The sequence below is a fragment of the Hippoglossus hippoglossus genome, chromosome 1 (assembly GCF_009819705.1).
Source record: "Hippoglossus hippoglossus isolate fHipHip1 chromosome 1, fHipHip1.pri, whole genome shotgun sequence".
In the NCBI taxonomy this organism is placed as follows: Eukaryota; Metazoa; Chordata; class Actinopteri; order Pleuronectiformes; family Pleuronectidae; genus Hippoglossus; species Hippoglossus hippoglossus.
The window spans coordinates 12,489,609-12,508,241 of record NC_047151.1 but is presented as its reverse complement, the minus strand read 5'-3'; the positions used below and the strand labels follow the sequence as shown (position 1 = coordinate 12,508,241).

General features: G+C 41.4%; 1 protein-coding gene across 1 annotated transcript in view; it reads right to left on the bottom strand.

Annotated features, from left to right (window-relative positions):
* The window catches only part of LOC117759717 (E3 ubiquitin-protein ligase SMURF2-like), a 60,323-nt gene that overhangs the window by 11,991 nt on the left and 29,699 nt on the right, over positions 1-18,633 (bottom strand). Inside the window, 8 exon segments of the mRNA XM_034582003.1 lie at positions 5,382-5,435; positions 6,280-6,438; positions 8,358-8,442; positions 10,238-10,449; positions 11,953-12,036; positions 12,768-12,852; positions 13,649-13,714; positions 17,546-17,679. Of these exon segments, the coding sequence (XP_034437894.1) occupies positions 5,382-5,435; positions 6,280-6,438; positions 8,358-8,442; positions 10,238-10,449; positions 11,953-12,036; positions 12,768-12,852; positions 13,649-13,714; positions 17,546-17,679 (879 nt within the window).

The window sequence follows — 18,633 nt, the reverse complement described above, 5'->3', positions numbered from 1 at the left end:
AAGAGCCAGATGATTTTATTATTGTTATTCCAAGGTGGAAGGAGCAGGAGGAAAGAAGCTGAAGAAGTCAAGAAATGAGGGAGTGAACATTTTCCTGAACTGGATCACCTGCACCTGAACCTGCGGAGTCATGATCGGCCTCCATCCTCTGTGTTAGCAGTGGAGGCAGACTGGGTGTGTGTCCGGCGAGAAGGAGCAGGCACACGAGAGCTAGTCTGCATGTATGTTTGTGTAAGACAAAGTATACTCGCCCCTTTTACTGTGGCAGCTGGCACAGGTGGGCTGAAGTGAGTGTTGAGTAAGTGTAGGGGTGTGAAAGCAGCACCAGCCGCCACAACACACCCACTCTGCACCCCCTCCCCACCCAGCCCAGAGAATCAAAGGGTCCTTTATGACTTGTTCTGCTCAGAGTATCAGCTGCTGCCCTGCTCTTTACACTGGCCTGGAAAGGAGGGAGGGCAGACAGGTCAGGCAAAAAGTGGCGAGCGATACTGCCGACTCTGCACAACATGGAGGCAATGTGTACATATATACAGTATGTATGTGTGTGTGTGTGTGTGTTATTTACTTGGATAAAATGTGTGTTTTGCCAGTTAAGATGTGACCTCTAACATTTTTCCCAGCTGCCAAGCGCCCACATCTGCACACTACCTTCTCCAAAAGTACATGAAGTACAGGAAACCAGCAGCAGACAGACTGTGGTGATGAGACTAAAATATCCGAAGACACTTTCTGAGAATGAAAGATTTGCAAAAATCCGCCATGACAGAAAATAATCTGCTTTCATTTGATTTTCATGCACAAATCATGATGAAAAATACGGCAAAGTTACTAAATCAGAACATTTAGAAATACTGTATACACCAGAGGAGCAAAAAGTTCAGACAGTGCATATCATAGATATCCTGGGATTTGATGCTAATCTTACTTATATTTCAAAGGTTAAATACACCACACAGCCATAATACACCAAATTTAATCAGCACTTTTTAACACATCAATGCAAATATCGAGATAAAATGTGGGGAAGATTTATAAATTGATTGGAAAAAAAGCCACTAAACTAAAAGCCAGAGCCAAACCAAAATACCTTCAGCAAACACTGATGTAATCTTGCAGACATAAACTATGAGCTGGTGCAAGGGAGGAAGCTGAGTATGTGAGAAACAGTGTGGCAGACCACAGTAATGTAGCTGTGTCTGACTGTCAGACAACTCAAGGCTTTCATCAGTCTGAGGTCAACGACGATGTGGCTGTCGGAGTCACATTTAAACCAAGACGTTTCCTGGTGGAGCAGTCAACTGAGGTGCTAACTGTAGATTCACAGTGAGGAAATATCAAATCTGTTCCATGCCATTTAATCTCACAGAAGGTTCAATAAAATCTTTTTTTCTATTCAACCCTTTGCTTATTTAATTATGTTTATTTATACATTGTCTTTCAATCTTTAGTCTGTGTACCTGTCACTTGGAATCTGTTGCACATGAGAGCTACCGCCATAGATTGAACCAATTCTGTGGGAAACGCTGCAGAGAAAGTGACTTTAAATTCCTGGATCCACCCTTTAAAAGAGACAATAAATAGGTAGGAATTTTGCCCAAAATGGTTTTATATATGAACACACAACAGTGACTGAGGCAATGCACTAATGAGGGAGACTGATCTGATACTTTGTAATAAAATGCTGCATGATAAACGCTAGACAGCATGTGAAGACAATAAATGAGATCAAAACAATATCTATGCAACCATGTAGATATTAGAAAAAAAGCTTTTCTGTTTGGTTTTGATTTATTCTTCAACCCCGCTCCCATAAACCAGCATTCAATCTCTGTGTATGAAAACAGCTCATTGCATTAAAGCAGGGTGATGATGGTGTGGGTCTATGTGCATGTGTGCGTGTGCATGTGAATGACAGAGGAGATGACAGGGTGGGGGAGGTGTAGAGATTAGAGGATGAGAAGATATGAACAAGGGCAGTAGAAAAGAGGATAGATGACTCGGCAGAGAATTGTAGTGGTTCACAGTTTGACTGGTTGCACTGGTTTCTCTTTACACAGCAGAAGCCTTAGCAAACCTAAGGATAAGGAATAATAAGACTAACACTGACCGTTGTCGTAGTCTGCTGTTGCTTTTAATGGGCCTGCTGTCAGACACCCTGGGTGTATTTGAGCCTCACTCGCAGTAAATAATACAACATCATCATGTCTGGATCGTTAAAAGGCCGCCCAATAAAATATAGCTTTTCAGAGCCAAAGTCAGTCGGCAGTCTCATCACCATAGTTTGTACTACACTTGTCTAATAAGATTATTTATCTATCACAGAGGGAAAATAAATACTTGCATAAATACTGTGTGAGCATTTTTGAAAATAAACTGAAGTTGACACTAAAAACTATCACCAGAGGTATAATAAGTACGAGACGTACTTAGGCAGAAGTGGCGTTGCCAGTTTTTGTCTAACAACTGTCAAACTATTTGAGTTTGAGCTCATATACCTTCACAGTCTGCCTATTATACTTTACATATACAACATTTTTGGGGGGAAAATAAAGAACACCATGATTTCTTGACCCCTTCGAGTTCTACTTTTCATTGCTTGAAATGTGGCTGATTTGATTATTAGTCCTTAAAGCCAGAATAAATATCTGATTTGCTTAAACTTTTGTCAAGAACCTGAAATGCCACATATCCAAATTTGGCAAAGACTTCTGTCATTTATTTATTCAGATATAGGCCAAATAAAGTGCAAACGATTACTGACATGAACTATTTGTAGAGAGGGTTTTTATCAGTCAGTACATATCTCAAAAAGCTGCATTAAAAATAGAACTTGTTAATTTTGACCTTCCCAAAGCTCTAAAACTTTGTCTGGACTCTCTTCAAATCTCTCCTAATAAGGAGTCAGACAAGCAGTTAATGATGCAGACTGGAGAACATAGCTGAGCTTCAACTCACAACCAGGGGCTATTCTGACACATATGGATACTATTTAACCAAATGACCAGATGTTGATTTCTCAAACATGTCTGTCGTGCCAGCCGCTGTTATTGCAAGAGATCTTGACTAAGAACTTGCACTAAAAAAGCAAAAAGGGAAGAAAATCTCTACATCTCCATGTTGTGGGGATTTCTGCCTCATACATGTGCAGGCTGGAAGCAAAGGAATTACAAGACAGCCAACAAACCTTTAAACAATCTTAGATTTCAGTTTGTCATACAGTTTCTTTTCTCAGTGATTCATATAAAACAATCATAAGTTCCTTCCACATGAATCGCTTTTTCTTCACAGGTGCTTTTACTAGCCATCACTTTCACTAAATAGAAAGTTGAAGAGCAAACACACAGCTTAGGTCTTCAGCCCATGTGTGTTCGCTGAGTCTATGAGAACTGGTACTGCGCTAACAGCTGCTGTGCTAACACGTGTTTTGTATTATTCTCCCTAGCGGGGTCGGCTTTATCAGGCCTCTCTGCTGGCTTAGCTGGCTGCGAACTGAGCTCCAGTGAAGGCAGACTGCTGACAGAGAGCACAAACACACTGAAAGATGGACTGACAACTCTCCATTACACACAGCCAGGGTTAGGGGTAGGGTGAGTGTGTGTACGTTTCCTACAGAATTAATTCAATCTATGGTGGTGCACATGTACACACATGAAATACACTCTCACACACACAACAAATTCCGAGTGACAGCTACACAGATTAAAGAGCGACAGATAAATTCTCACGTGAGAGAAAGAACTACATTGATACAACAACTAAAAAACGATGAAGTCTGACTGTCTGTGTAGATGGTAAAAACAGACCATAGCTCACAGTAGCGCGACAGCATATGCAAGCACGTGGCAAATAGTGCTGCATATAGTGCTGCACACACCAAGTTAAAAATCTATTGTGTTATTTTGAAAAGCGTAAAAAAACATTTGGTTCATTATGAAACTGAAACAAATTAGAATATGGTCTATATAATTAATGAGTAACACTGGTTCTTGTCTTGTAGATTTGAGGGGCAACTTTGGTTCAAAACCATTGTTGTGAGGATGTGAGATTTGTCTGGTCCTCACTTTCAAAAGGCTGTTTCACATTTAAGACATGGTTTTAGGGTTAAAAATAGGTTTAGGTTATATCGCGATATTGATAATTATTGCAATATAACTTTTCCTCGATAGAAATTTAAGACATGTCGATATAACGTCGATAGAACGGATAGAACTCATCCTGTCCATGTTGTGACAGACAACACGAACAGCCAATGAGTATGAGATTAGCGCCGCGCCGAACCAATCATGTGGCTGGAATAGAGTTATGCCCGCATCAGGTTAGGTTGACGCACACAGCACAGGAGCAGCAGCACATGTGTTAAAGTTTGGGCTCCTGCAGAGAGGAGGACGCCTCTGCATCTATACAGTGACTGAACATAATTATGCTTTCAGCTACGTTCATTTTTTCAGCGGTTAAACACCAGCACTCATCACAAGTTATTAGGACACGTACAGGATTGATGTTTACTTTGGGTTTGTGTGATTCTCTTATGAGACACGTTTAAACCTGCTACACAAAAAGAGACAGAGTCAGGACATCAGGGTTAAAGTGACCGGAACGATTCATGATCTGACATCGTCGATTAATAACTAAATACATGTAGTTAGACATGAGAATAAAGAAATAGAAAAAGGCAATAGAAAAATAATAAAAATGTAATTAAGTTAAAACTGCTGAGTATGTACCTTTTCACTGTAGTGGTTTGTATGAAATGTTCTAAGTAAGCTGGATTGGCACAGGATGATTGTGCGAGCAAGTAAAATCAGTTTTTGCATAAAAAAAAAAACGTTTTTACATAAACACAAATGTGCAAAAAAAGTGTGTGTCATGTCTGTGTCTTGAGCTTCAATGACACATGGAAGGTCGGCTCTGAGGAAGTTGCACAAAACATGCACGTAAACACATAAACGTGCATGTGTATACATGAATACACACCGACTGGACATTCCAATGTGGAAGTAAGCATTTTCTATTTATAAATATGTAACCGGGTGTGTGTGTGTGTGTGTGTGTGTGCGCGCGCAAGCGTATAAAGCTGTGATTGACTTGCTGCTGAAACTGCTTTATACAGACAGCTGTGAGTATGAAAATGTCTGTCAGCCTGTGAGTGCTGATCACATTGTTGTACATATATGTCACAGACCATGTGCAAATGTGAATATCCATACAGACAGTTTCCTACATGCAAGTGTGGGAATGTGCATATTTGTCAGACAGTGTGTGTGTGTGTGTGTGTGTGTGTGTGTGTGTGTGTGTGTGTGTGTGTGTGTGTGTGTGTGTGTGTGTGTGTGTGTGTGTGTGTGTGTGTGTGTGTGTGTGTGTGTGTGTGTGTGGGTTACCTGAGGTTAGTGTTTTGGCTCTCCATGGCCACACGGGAACCATTGGAACTTGGGCTGCAGGAGAAAAGAGAAGGGGAGGAAGAGACAGAGAAAAACAAAGAGGGAGAAAATGACACAAAAAGAGGAGGTGAATGACAGGAGAGGAATAAGTAGAGGAAATATACATAAGGAAGCAGAAGCAGTAAAAGGCCCAAACATGGACAAATAAAAGGAGAGAAGATTGAAGAAAAGACAGCAGAGTCGTGAGAATGAGGAACAAGAGCAAGACCATTGGCAGACACAGGAGAACAGAGAAAATATATACGGTGAGATGAATGAAGCCAAGACAGTCATCAGTGATTATCTTACAACAGACATTTTCATTACTGAAGGACTGATGAATGCGGTGTGTATCACAGCTTTTCCCTCATTTCAGGTTATCCCAGCATCAACAGACAGGAGTCAGCATGTCCATATTCAGGACAGACAGTGTGAGTGTGAAGACATGGTCAGCTCATCAATACAAACATACTCTTCAGAGATCTTTGGAGGATATGTGGTATTTTTTAAGATCAAATGGCTTCAAACTCTTATCCTCTTGGTTGTTATTTTATGTGTTTTAGAGTCTCCACTTTACCCAATCTGCATGTATTTGGGACAGTGGGAGGAAGCTGGAGTTCCCAAAGAAAATCTACACAGACACAGGGAAAACATGCAAACTCCCCACAGAAAGACCCCGGCCAACCTGGGATAACTGCTGTATCACCATGTCGCCCCACAAAGCAGCATCATAGTTTACCATTTCTGATTTGGAGGAGTTATGTAGACGTACACTGTTGCTTTTATTTAGAAAAACACAAATAATGGAGAAAAAAAAGCTATTATTTCTCCTTGGTAACGCAGTTTGTGACACACTCACTTGAGAACTAGGTGCAGGTTAGCAGACAGTCGTGGGTCTGTGAACTGTGTTGTCCGGTTGTTGTGGTCGACAAAGTAGACCCGGCCGGTGGCTGTGTTTCTGATCTCCCAACCTGGAGGCAGTGGGCCGAGCTCCTCACAGTTCACGTTGCTCAAGTCCCTGAACAAAATAAATAAAAGCCATTAGCTACAATGATTCTACAAGTTTAATCAAATGCTGAATTAAACTAGAAATACAAACACACATACTGTATAAAGCAACAGGGCCTGCAAACCAAAAACAGGAGCCTTTTTATATGACTGAATGGTCTCAGATGGGAGAAAATGTCCTCTTAACAAACGTAATTTGGTGTTTTATTGTATAATTGAGTGCGGTATTAACAAAGTTCAGATTTGTATCTTAAAATTAAACATCCTGCTCTGCATCATAACTAAGCGTCCTCACGTATGATGTATAGTTAATTTATTTTCTAAACAACATATATATGAATACCTCTTCAATAAATCCTTAATTTTAAACAAAGGATAATTTAATAACTACAACTCAACATTAGTCCATCAACAACAGATTTAGTGACAGAAGAGATATGAGAGATTTAATATGGGTTAACATTTACATGAAAGTTTTCACAGAAGCTTCACAAGAATCATCCAATCAAAAGACCCAGGAACATTAGTAGCATGAACAGGGCCGTTAACCACCTGACAAAGTTACTGCTCCAATTTCTAGATTCTTCTTCTGTCCAGCACACTGACATTTCTGTCAGTAGAAAAGTCCTGATCTGGGACAAGGCCGTAGCCTCAGGAGGTCTGGTGATTATGTGTGTGTGTGAGAACACTTTGTCCTTGTGTGAAGTCAGGGACAAAGAACATGCCTCGCTGCACTCATCACAAAATACTGGGTCATTTTAGTGGCTCTGTCCAAGATGACCAAACCCAGAGTTGCTGCTGCGAGTTGGACGTTACACGCATGTGCTTCATCACTGAGCAGCGGCTACACCGAGACATGGCCAAAAACGTAACGCAATAGCACTGCCTGCAGTCTCCGGTGAGTTAACTAGTGGTCTATTGAGAGTTGGTGAAACAGTTTGATGGAATGCAGAACCACTGTGTTCAGATCAACATCTGTACAGAAATGTTCTTCTCGCTCCGTGTCGGACTCAGAGGTCATTATTTTTGGCTGACCCGACTTGAGCCTGAAATTTGACTAACAGGACTGTTTCTATGCAATTAAATGAGAAACCCAGTCACATCCAGCTTACTTCTGTCAGTTTTGGGAATATATGTCAGATTGTATATAGGGATTAAAACAATACAGGCTGTCTGCACTGTGGACCATTTATCATATATTCAAGTCAATATGTTTAATTGTGATCAGAATCACTAATCTATCTACTAATTCCAGAAACCTCTGTCTTTCTGTCTATATGTGGAACTCGTATCTCGAGAACAGCTCAATTTGTTGCCTTCCCACTCGGCTTGTGTATTGTTAAGGGCCCAAGAAATAGCTTACTGCAATTTGGACATGTAATATGTTCAATATTAATAAAAAATAAAAAAGAGTGATAAACTAGAGTAGAGGCTGGTAACTCGCGTTCCAAAACTGGCCAGACAACAATATCATAACTTGATCATTTTGATATTTCATTATTTGTATTTCAGCATATTGGACTGACACAGACATTCATGGGTGCCGTGGGTTCAGATCTCTGTCATGACAACAACATTCATAGCATCACTTCCTCCGCTTTTATTTTGAAAAGGTGGGAACTTGGGCCTGAAGATTGGATCAATTGCTTAACTTCTGAAATAGCTGACATACAATGTTTAAAAAATAAATAAAAATTGAATAACAATCCAATTATTATTAATAATTAAATAAGTAATTCAAAACTTATATATAAGCCACACACATGAAGTGTAATAAAGAAAGGTTTTCAGGTTTTTATGAAAAGTATTCAGAAAGTTTCAGAAAGAAAGCTGCAACCAGCATTACCACTGGTAAACACCCCATTCCAAACAGACAGGTCTGAACAATTAAGTTGAAAAATACACGATGGAAAATGCACAGAAATTTACCTGGGTACCCGGGGGTCATGCCAAGTGCTGACTCCAGTCTGTGTGTGGAGGAAGTAGACCTGGCCCTGCTGAGTTGTTCTTTGCTCTAAAAAAACAAAAGACAGTGGATTTTATTAAATTGGTCAAAAGACAAAAACAGCAGCAAAACAATTTGGAACTGTTGCAGCGACTGTTGTTCTGCAGTGGAGTCCAGGTGGGCACCAGTGCAGATAGTGAGCACGAGTGTATTTTGGAGAAGGGGAAGTCTGTTTATAACAGATGTGACAAGCAAACTGCTGGGACAATATTGAACTAAGAGTTTGTGAGAGGTGCGTGCCAATGTAATCAATTAGTTCCCCTCCAGGTCCCAGTGGGCTTATCCCAAGAGTATGGGGGGAAATAAAATGCGAGGGGGAATTAATCAAAGGCTTCCATGCGTGTTTTTCCTCGCAGAGAGTTCCTTGATGCATCCTAGTTGCCTTGTTTTCTCTTTAAGGTTAGTGTGTGCGCAAAAAATCATCCGGTCCAATTAATTTCTAAAACCAAAGGAAATGGAGAGTAAAAGGTTTACGCCAAACCCACTAATATAATATACTGTAGACCAATAAGGGAGCTGGGGACACTGAGAAGAAATCTGAGGAGAATGGTTCTCATTTATAATCTGTCACTGGCTTGTTGGACCTTTGATTCTATCTCACCCATTGATGAATGGAGTGTGTGTGTGTGTGTGTGTGTGTGTGTGTGTGTGTGTGTGTGTGTGTGTGTGTGTGTGTGTGTGTGTGTGTGTGTGGCATGGTGTTCATGTATGTATATTCACCCACTAATCCATCACCACCCCCCACTTCCTACTGGCACAACTCATTTCCGACCCACCTCTCCCAGTCTTTTTCTCCCCTCACACATTCCCCTTTTTTCTCTCTCTCTCACTCTCACGCTCTCTCTCACCACACCCAGGCACCAGTTCAGAGGGTTCAGCTGAAGAAGAAAGCTCACTAGCTGTTGGGCATCAGTGACTCATTTTGTCCGACCTCGACCAGCCTCAGTGGACACAGCAGGACATTTCAAAAGGGGGGCAGAGGTCCAACAGTGCCATTCTAAATCACTGGCACACAACCGCACACTTAGAATAATAATTTATTTTACAGACTCTGTGGGTATTGTGGGGCGCACTGTGGCTGACTATGAAAAATGTTCTTCAGCTTTTGCATTATTTTTCCGATGCATTTGAATGCCGTACGGTCAGCTGAAGAATTACAGTACAATAAAAAACAACCAGTAACTTAAAGTGCCTTTTCTGAACTGAACACCAAGCGATGAATACTCTGCTTTCCTTGCTTCTCTTCGCTGTGGGAATATCAGTCTGCAAAACCAAAACATTCCAACGCTGGAAGTGTTTGAAAACAGAGGAGAGGAGAGGAGAGGAGAGGAGAGGAGAGGAGAGGAGAGGAGAGGAGAGGCTGATTATTAACACACAGTAAGGTTTGAATGATGATGTGGTGCTGTGGGAAAGAGCAAAAGAGGAGGAGAATAGGATTAACAGATAAAGTGATTGAGTCTGAGGAAAGAGCACAAAGAAACAGACGGAGAGAAAACAAGACAAGATGAAAGAAGTATAAATGCCTGCAGGCGCCAAACAAGACACAGCATAAGAGCAACTCACTATGTTATAGGTTTGTTTATCTTGTATTTTGTTCAAGAGACTTCACCTCATCAGTAACTCTGGTAACTGTACAATGCTATATGCCTGCAGCTGAACGATGGCCAAAAACACTCCAACTCTCAGTTTAGCTGCTGTCTGATCTGATCATGCTCATAGTGATGCTTTTGTTTCCCACAAGTTCTGTGTGGGGATATTCAGTTCGTAGAGGGGGTGCGTTTGTCTGTGTGTTTACATCACTCACCGTAACCCTCGGGGAGGTCCGGCGGTGTATGCAGGTGTGTCCGACTCATGTAGTTACGATGCCGCTGTGATCGAACCCGTCTTTCCTGGATCCTCGGTTCACCTGGTGGGACACTGGCCTCTGCCCCATTGACGGGTGTCATCACTGGTGTGTTCTCGTCCACCACGCAGCTCAGTGGACGCCCTGAGGGACTGGAGTACTCTGATGCCGGCCTGGGAGACAACAGAGAGTATGCATGTTCATGTGTATATAGGTTATGGTCCTCTTAATGTGGGTTCTTCAGAGTTGATTGAAAATTAGACACATTTTATAGCATTTTGGCTAAAAGATAAGTTTGTTGCTGGGAACTGGATGAATGAATTGACAAGTGTGCAAAGTGAAATAAGTTGAATGACTTTCGTCTTTATTGACCGGATGTGACTGTGCACAGTATTTAGCTCTACGTGCAGGAACCTGAATGTGAAGAGTGCAAAGAGGTATGCAACTGGGTGTTATAAGTGTAACACGGCTTAAGTTGTAGGTGTTGCAGCTGTATTTCTTATTTGTGATGTCTAGACATACACACAAGTGTAGTGTAATTATTGGAAAACAGTGTGTGTCATCAGTCCTCAAGGGGAAGAAAATTATTTCATGGTTACGGTTAAGATTAAAGTGCTACGGATGATTATGGGTCGCAAAAACCAATGCAACCCAGAGGACTATAGTAGAACATTAAAGTGTGTTTGTGTCGGACATCTAGAGCAGATATCGGATAAGCAGACACAAACACAGACAGACTGGCTCACTGACACACACAGTGTGTGTGTGTGCACATGTGTGTCTGACCACTGTCTGGCTGTCGACCCACCTGCTCCACCCTTAACACACTCTACCTCCAATGCCCATTTATATTTGCACCTCTGTCTCCTCTTTCCATTGTCCTGTCTCTATGTTCTACTAGTCTTCCCAGTCTCTGAGCCAAGCTCAAGTATTCCCCTTCAATGAGTCCTCTCACAAATAGCTGTCATATTTGTCATCAGTCTTTTTCATTGACCTCCTTGTCTTCATTCACTTATCAGTAATTTCACCCTCCTACACAATCCCAAGCTGACCATCTTTATTCTGAACATCATGTTTTCCACCTCCCTGAATGACCTTCCACTTAATAGTTTCCTCACCATTTTCATATACTTTGTTCTGCTTTGCTGCCTTGGGACCACAATAGAGATGTGGAGTAATAGAGGGTGAGGCGGTGGAGGCCTGGTGCTATTTTTTTTTTTGTTGGATACTACCCAAAAGGCTCCACTGATATGAGCCAAGTAGGGAGGCGACAGTTGTTCCTGCAGGAACAGGGGCCAAGTAAAACCTGGCTGCCCAACTGGCTGGCTAGTTTAATTAGGTGTGTGTGTGTATGTGTGTGTGAGTGTGTTGCAGACCAACAGACTGTTATTGTTGTGTTGTGAGTCGAGCTAAGTGGAGGGTTTCTTTTCTTTTGAAAAGGAAACTGCAGGAAGGTACAAGCACTTCAATAGACCCCCCCCCCCGCTTTTCTGTAAAAGGTCAAGTTTGTTGTGGATTACAATAGTGTGACTGCTGCACTAAAGACACACTGTGGCATGTTGAAGACGTTAAGATTTGGGCCATTGGAAAGCTTGCATTTTTGCCTGGCTCACTTTTATGCTAGTCTACATCATCTGAGTTGATATTTGCGGATGTCTGCGTGTGTGCAGGTGTACCTGGTAGGTCTCTCCCATTGTGTGGTACGTGTGATGTGGTTCAGATACTGTATCCTTCCAGAGGCTGTCCTCCTCTCCTCCCACCTGATTCATGACATGTTAAGACAAACAGGTTAGAATGTATCATAATGAATCATAAACAAATCAATGTCCACAATGAAAACATATAGGGTAGCAGTAATATTCACAGCTATTGTTCCCCATTTCAGTGGCTGCATCATTCAAAGACTGCATTTCAAGACTGATTGTGTCGAAGGACTGTCACATTTCGAATGCTACTTCAAATGTGGCAGACAAATGCATCCCTTCATCCGAGAGAAACAAAGGCTCCAACAGGTGGATTTGGTTAAGAACAATCTTTCAAAAAGGTAATGGCGCCAGCAAGCGACGAGATCAGATACTTGAGTATCATGCTTGAATTCAACCAAACAGCTAACAGTGCACGTGTGAATTAACCAAGGGGCTTTAAAATGTTCTTGTCATGTCCAACTGCAGCTCTGTTGCTAGGCAACAGCAATAAGTGTGGGACAAGCTGGTGAGGCGGATCCTCTGTAGAATCCCTCTGCAGATCAGACCATCACATTTCAGTTCGGCCTTAGTGGTCTACGTGGTCTATGAAGGAGGTTGTCTTTGTGGGCCCTGAAGTGGGGAGCCCCTGAATTGGGACACAGCTTATACACACCTCACTTTTCAAGCTAATACATGCTACAACTTGTATATTACTATCACTCTGCAGTCTCCTAACCAAACAATTCCAGAAATTTATTGAATCAATTTTATATTAATTTAAAGGAAAACATGTAAAAAGTACTGACCCATCAGGTAAGTCATTGTCGAACAGACGACTGCAGTCCACCACTGGCCCTCCTGTCCCGATGCGATCCCTGGACTGGAGACTTACTACAGTTAAGGACAAGAAAGACAGCACATAAAACATAATTCTACCCACACAGCTCAAATATTGATGACTCATATTTAGCACAGTCAACATTTTGTATGAAGTCCCCATGGAGCATGGATTCAATCTCCACAAATGCTTTTATACATTTGTGATTTTTCATATTGTCCATGATTCCTTTTCTCTTCTGATGTCAATGAAAGACAAAGAGAGAGAAAAAAAAAAAGACTGTTTCATAGGTGACAGATATCAAACGTGTTTTTGTATTATAAAGCCAGAGAGTAAACACCAAATGCTTTGTGTGGTTTGGTGGTCAGGTGGTTAGGTAATGAACTGAGTCAGAGGATTGAGACAGTCTGGGTCAAGCTGTGTTTTGTAATGTTTAAATAAAACAATGCACTGAGACAACCAGACATAAGCCTTTTTCAGACATGAACGCAGGATAATTTTTTCACAATGGGGTCCAGGAGTTTGTCTTTCACATATGAAGAATACAAAATGTTTGGCGTGTGAATAGAACAACTTGTGTAGTTAATTTAGGATGATTTAGCTAATTGGAATAACTGAACTCTGTCTTCACAGTTTGGATTAAGACACATGCAGGGAAATATGTCATTTTCCCGAAGGCAATAATGAAATCAGCACAACGAAAACAGTGTGACTTCAAAATGTCCGGAGTATGTTTGACTCATAAACACAAATTCCCCCCCTTTCATTTTACGAAAATACACAGGATGACATAAGACACAAACTGATGACTCGACTTTATTCTGCCACACAGTAGGTTGTGCTTCTTACCTACTATCTGTCCTCTCACAGTATCATTGTCATTGGGGCCAAGCTTATTCAGGTCCAGTCTCTGATCTGCAGGAAAACAAAACAAAAATTTACTCAGCATCCGTCCCCATTTAAAACCACGGACACATTTCACATACTAGACTCATGCATAACTTTTAAATATTTACACTGAGTTACAGAGTGTTCAGAACAAAAACATCACTGCGTTAAAGAACCGCAAGATGCCAACAAGCGTGTGACCGAGTGGACCGCAAGGAGAAAATAAGAGTCAATGCCAAACAGTGACAATAATGAAACAAAGTAATCTACCAGGTATGTGCGCTTGCCTCACAGATAATTTACCGGCTAGTGTAGGGCATTGTCAGACAACCTCCGATTTTGTTGTGGCTGACACTTCACCAAATTCAACATTTTTGCTCACCAACATTGTTTTTTGGTCCAACAGGTCTTGGGAAGGTGTGTCCATTAACAGGCATCTATTGCTGTTACTACTATTACTATAAGACATTGATGTTTTAAGTTTAGAATGATTCAATTATCTTTAAAAGACATTTGCATGTATTTAACAGTGCTGCATTTTGTGCAAGGAGGTTGAATAGTGCAGGAAATCCAGCATCATTACCAACAGGGACCAAACTGACTTGTGCTGGAAAGCTTTTGGATCCTGTATTACTACCTACTGGAAGTTGTGTTTTCATCTGCATTCGTCTGTTAGTTAGCAGCATTACACAAAAAAGTGCTGAACATATTTCCACAAAATTTGGTGGAAGGAGGTGGTATGGGTCAGAAACATGCCAACAATTTCTCAGGGAATAATTCATGGATCCAGATAAAAGAAATAAGGCACATTTAGGGGAATGGATGTGTGCACTTTGGTGCAGCTTGATTGAATTTAAGGGGAATGATTAGGCCATGGCGGAGGTATGCACTCCTGTAAGTGTTATTCTTGTTTTGTTTAAGTCATCCCTATTGTCAAGCTGAGATAAATTTTGTTTGAAAATTCATCATTTAATATTTATTATACAGTCTTCATGTTAGTGTGCCTATAAAACAACAAAACCATACAACAATCTACCCTGCAGAAGAAAAGCCTCTGCACATTCTCTTTTATGAAAGGATTTAAAAATGGGGACACCAAATGTCACAGAATTTAGACAAAATATTTGCTATCTTGTTTTGGAAAAGTAAGAACTCATTGTCTACTCAGCACATGATAGCGCTGCCAAACATAGAAAGCACAGTAACACAACCCAGGAAGAATTTGAATAAGATCCAGACACAGATACATTGCAGTCTCACACACGCGCACACACACACTTGCATACAAACACAGTCCAGCTGACCAGCACTAGGACCAAGTGTGGCATCAATTGGTACTATTAACAATGCAGAGTGTACGTGATTGCGTGCGTGTGTGTGTGTGTGTAGGGGCATAGACTTACCTAAATATGAAAAACCAAAACGTAGACAGACATAAGACAGAGTGTGAGGGTCAGATAGGGTGAGAGAAAGGCAAATACACAGAAGAGGCATAAAAGGCAGAGGGAGAGTGAGTGAGTGAGTGAGTGAGTGAGTGTGAGAAAGGGAGATAAAGAGACACCCCAGTTCTACATGTGACTGGATTTGTCAAGTCTTTGTCACGTCTTGCCTGTATGACTTCATATGTGCATGATGTAGGTTATTTGTTTTTGTGTCTAGGATATCAGATCTAAACAAACCTGTGTGTATGTTTATGTATGTGTGTGTGCGCGCATTTGTTATGGATACTTGTCTAGACTAAACAGTGAAGGTCTGAGCCTTTCATGGCTAGAGTAAGCAGATTTTTCTTATATATAAGAGCGAAACTGAGAGACACAACATTTACGGACTTTTAACCACGAGCCCTCACCGCACTATGCAATACCTCAGCGCTGTGATAAATGTGTGTTACACTGAACTAAGTAAATAAATGTGCGTGAACATGTGCATGTAAACTCACTGTTTCATTTAGCTCCTGAACAGCTGTCTCTGCATGTGTATATATGCATGTCTGTAAAAACATGACGGATCAGCAGTATCACACAGCACATCAGCCAATATAATTAGTCATTACATCAACACTATGAATACGACAAACAAGTCAACAGCAGGGTTCACAAACACGTGTAGTCAGCCAAGTCATTTCGAAAAAACTGGTGTGTGTGTGTTACTGAGTTTGTGGGTTCAGAAGTGGGGCAGAGGATTTGTGTCTGCAATGCTACAGGAAGTGGAGCTCAGTGTAGAGCCAGACAGACTTATTGTAAAGCATCGTTGGATCCCCTTTTGGTTTGCCAGAGTGTTCGTATGTGAGTTTGTCTGTGTGTGTGTATATTGGGTTAGAATGGAAACATTCAAATATTCACAAAAAGGTTCATATGACTAGAGCACACAGGACAAAGACCTGCAGTGAGCCCTGGTGTCTTGTCACACATCATGTCTCTCTGTCCATTTCCTGTGGCTAAGGGAAAGTATCATTTCTGCCATGTTTGCTGTACAGTAAGTGGCTGGTCTGGAGCCTAACTGGAGCCTATACTGCCTGTTTCTGGGAGTTGTGGGTAATTCTAAGGGCAAATCATGAGGCACCAGGCTTCCGTGGCCGTCAAGGTCCGTTTTTGTGGTGACACTGATGCTGTTGTGGGTCTTGCTGGTTTAGGGGGTGAACTTTATGAACCAAGAATGTAATTTAGGAGGAAACAAAAAGGTTGCTGGATACTATTCTGAACTTGTATGTGAAGAATTTAGGTTGACAGTTTCAAGCTGTTGTTTCATGTGGGTCAACCGAACAACTGCCAACATTTATGGAAGCATCCAACTATGCAGTTAGAATAAAAATGCATCCAACAAATGGCAATTATAGTCAGACAGACAACTCCTCAAGTGGTTGTGGGGCATGAATGTGTGGAACGGATGAATGGAAACGGAGAAAAGGCCAGATATATATAAAGAAAGAAGAAAATGTAACTCTGTGGGGTTGTTCTAGCACATAGGTGACTGTGTGTTTAGGATGGCTCAGGAAAATATATTGAATAATATGGATGAGAATGAGTGGAGGGAATGGTAATTTGACAGTACAGTCAAGTGTATTAAGTATAAACTGATTAGTACTGGCAACAAGGCAGAGAGGGCTAACAAGCGTGTGAACATGTGGACAGCATAGAGAAAATACGAGTCTGAATCACCTGGGAATCAAAGGGTATCTTGTGCCAAACAGCAACAATAACTATATCAACAGGAGTAGAAAGATGCTGTTATTTGTTTCCTTGACAGAACGTTTTATTGCTCGATAATGAATCAGGACTATTGATTTAGTCCCAGGTGCCAGATGTCTATACCAGGCATTATTTCTGATATGTGTTGCCTAAAGGAGATGCCTGTGTACTGTGAACATAAATCTTAAGGCAATGAATGGCTGGCAAAGGAGCAGTGGCAGGCTACGAGCTGGGGATGCAACAGCAGCGCTGTCGAAAGGGGGAAACGTGTAGCAGCAGGCTAGCTAGCTATCACACTGCTGTAGCCAGATATAACAGAGGCACAGGAAAGACAGTCAACCTAGTTCCAAGATATGTGCATCAGTAGGTCTGGGCCACACATTTGTCAATCTGACTGTGTGTTAAGTGCAGCATGTATGTGCATGTATCAAATCAAAGTAACTTTATTGTCTACCTTTGTTTGCAAGACTGAATTCTTCTTCAGTTTGCATTACAACATCAGATATTACATCATCGTAATAAACCAAACTAGCCAGGCTGGGACCTTAGAGTAAAGGTCACAGTGAGCATGCAGAGGAAGCATGAAGGGACCAGACACCTGTAACCTGTTTTGAGTTCAAAGATAAAGAGTATGAACCCAAGAATACACAAACAAGTACAAGGTACTTACAGCCAGTGTCTTTTAATCTGTTGATGGCATTGGACAGGAGGCGGACACAGCCCAGGAAACCTGCGCCCTGCTTTTTGTGGATCTTCTTGTGGTTCCACACACTGATGGTGATGGAGTCTGCCTTTCCAATGTATCTGATGGGGAAGAGACGGAGTAAGAGAAAACAAGTCAATAACACAGAAAAGAGGAGTGATGACAAAGTGAGGAGTGATTTGCAGTAGTGTCATTATGTGCATAATTTTAAAGGATCCACTGAGACATTTAATGATCCAAGCACATGATCTATAGAGCATGGCACAAGTGCATGTAGGGCGTGTCCAAATCCACCTCTGTGAGTTTAACGATGGAAAAAGGGCTCACTGCACCAGGTGCATGGTTGAAAAGGGATGCACTTAGTTCAGTAATTAATCATGGGGTTGTTTTTGGTGCCACATGCAATAAAACGACCTGAATACCATCTCCCATTACCTTTAAAAGCCAGGTGGGCTGGCACCTTGGCAGATTGATATGAAAACGGGGGGAGTTGCTAAGTAGTAAAAGAGAAACTTTGAGCAAGAGCTAATTATCTGTGTAACTTTTCAGCAGTGTACGCCTGTTGTGCACCCACCAATGTTGGCACATATAACTACCTTGATAATGTGTCCTTAGGATACCAGCGAGATACTGCAGCGTTGATCAAAGGTTTTTGTTGATCAAATGTGCAATTGCTTTCCATTGCCTCTAGAAGCAACATAACAATGCGCTTGATCACAACTACCTCTAACACCAACTAGAAAATGACAGTCAGCTGGGGGCAAGTGCATTTTTTGTTGCTGAAACAACATGGGCACTAAACAGGAAAATGACAAGTGCGTCAGTGTGAAACTTGAGTCACCAGGTGTGAGATAGGGCTCATGCTGTATGCTTGAGTGCAAATTGCAGAAACCACCCACTTTAAGGAGATATTTTCCGTCAACTCAAAACTGTACCTAAAAAACTCACAGGCTGACTAAAAATACACCATGAAACTTAAACTTCTATTATGGATTTTTATAACTTCTCCTGACAGCATGAGTAGAATGCTGGCTGTTTCTGCAGTGTAGACTTTC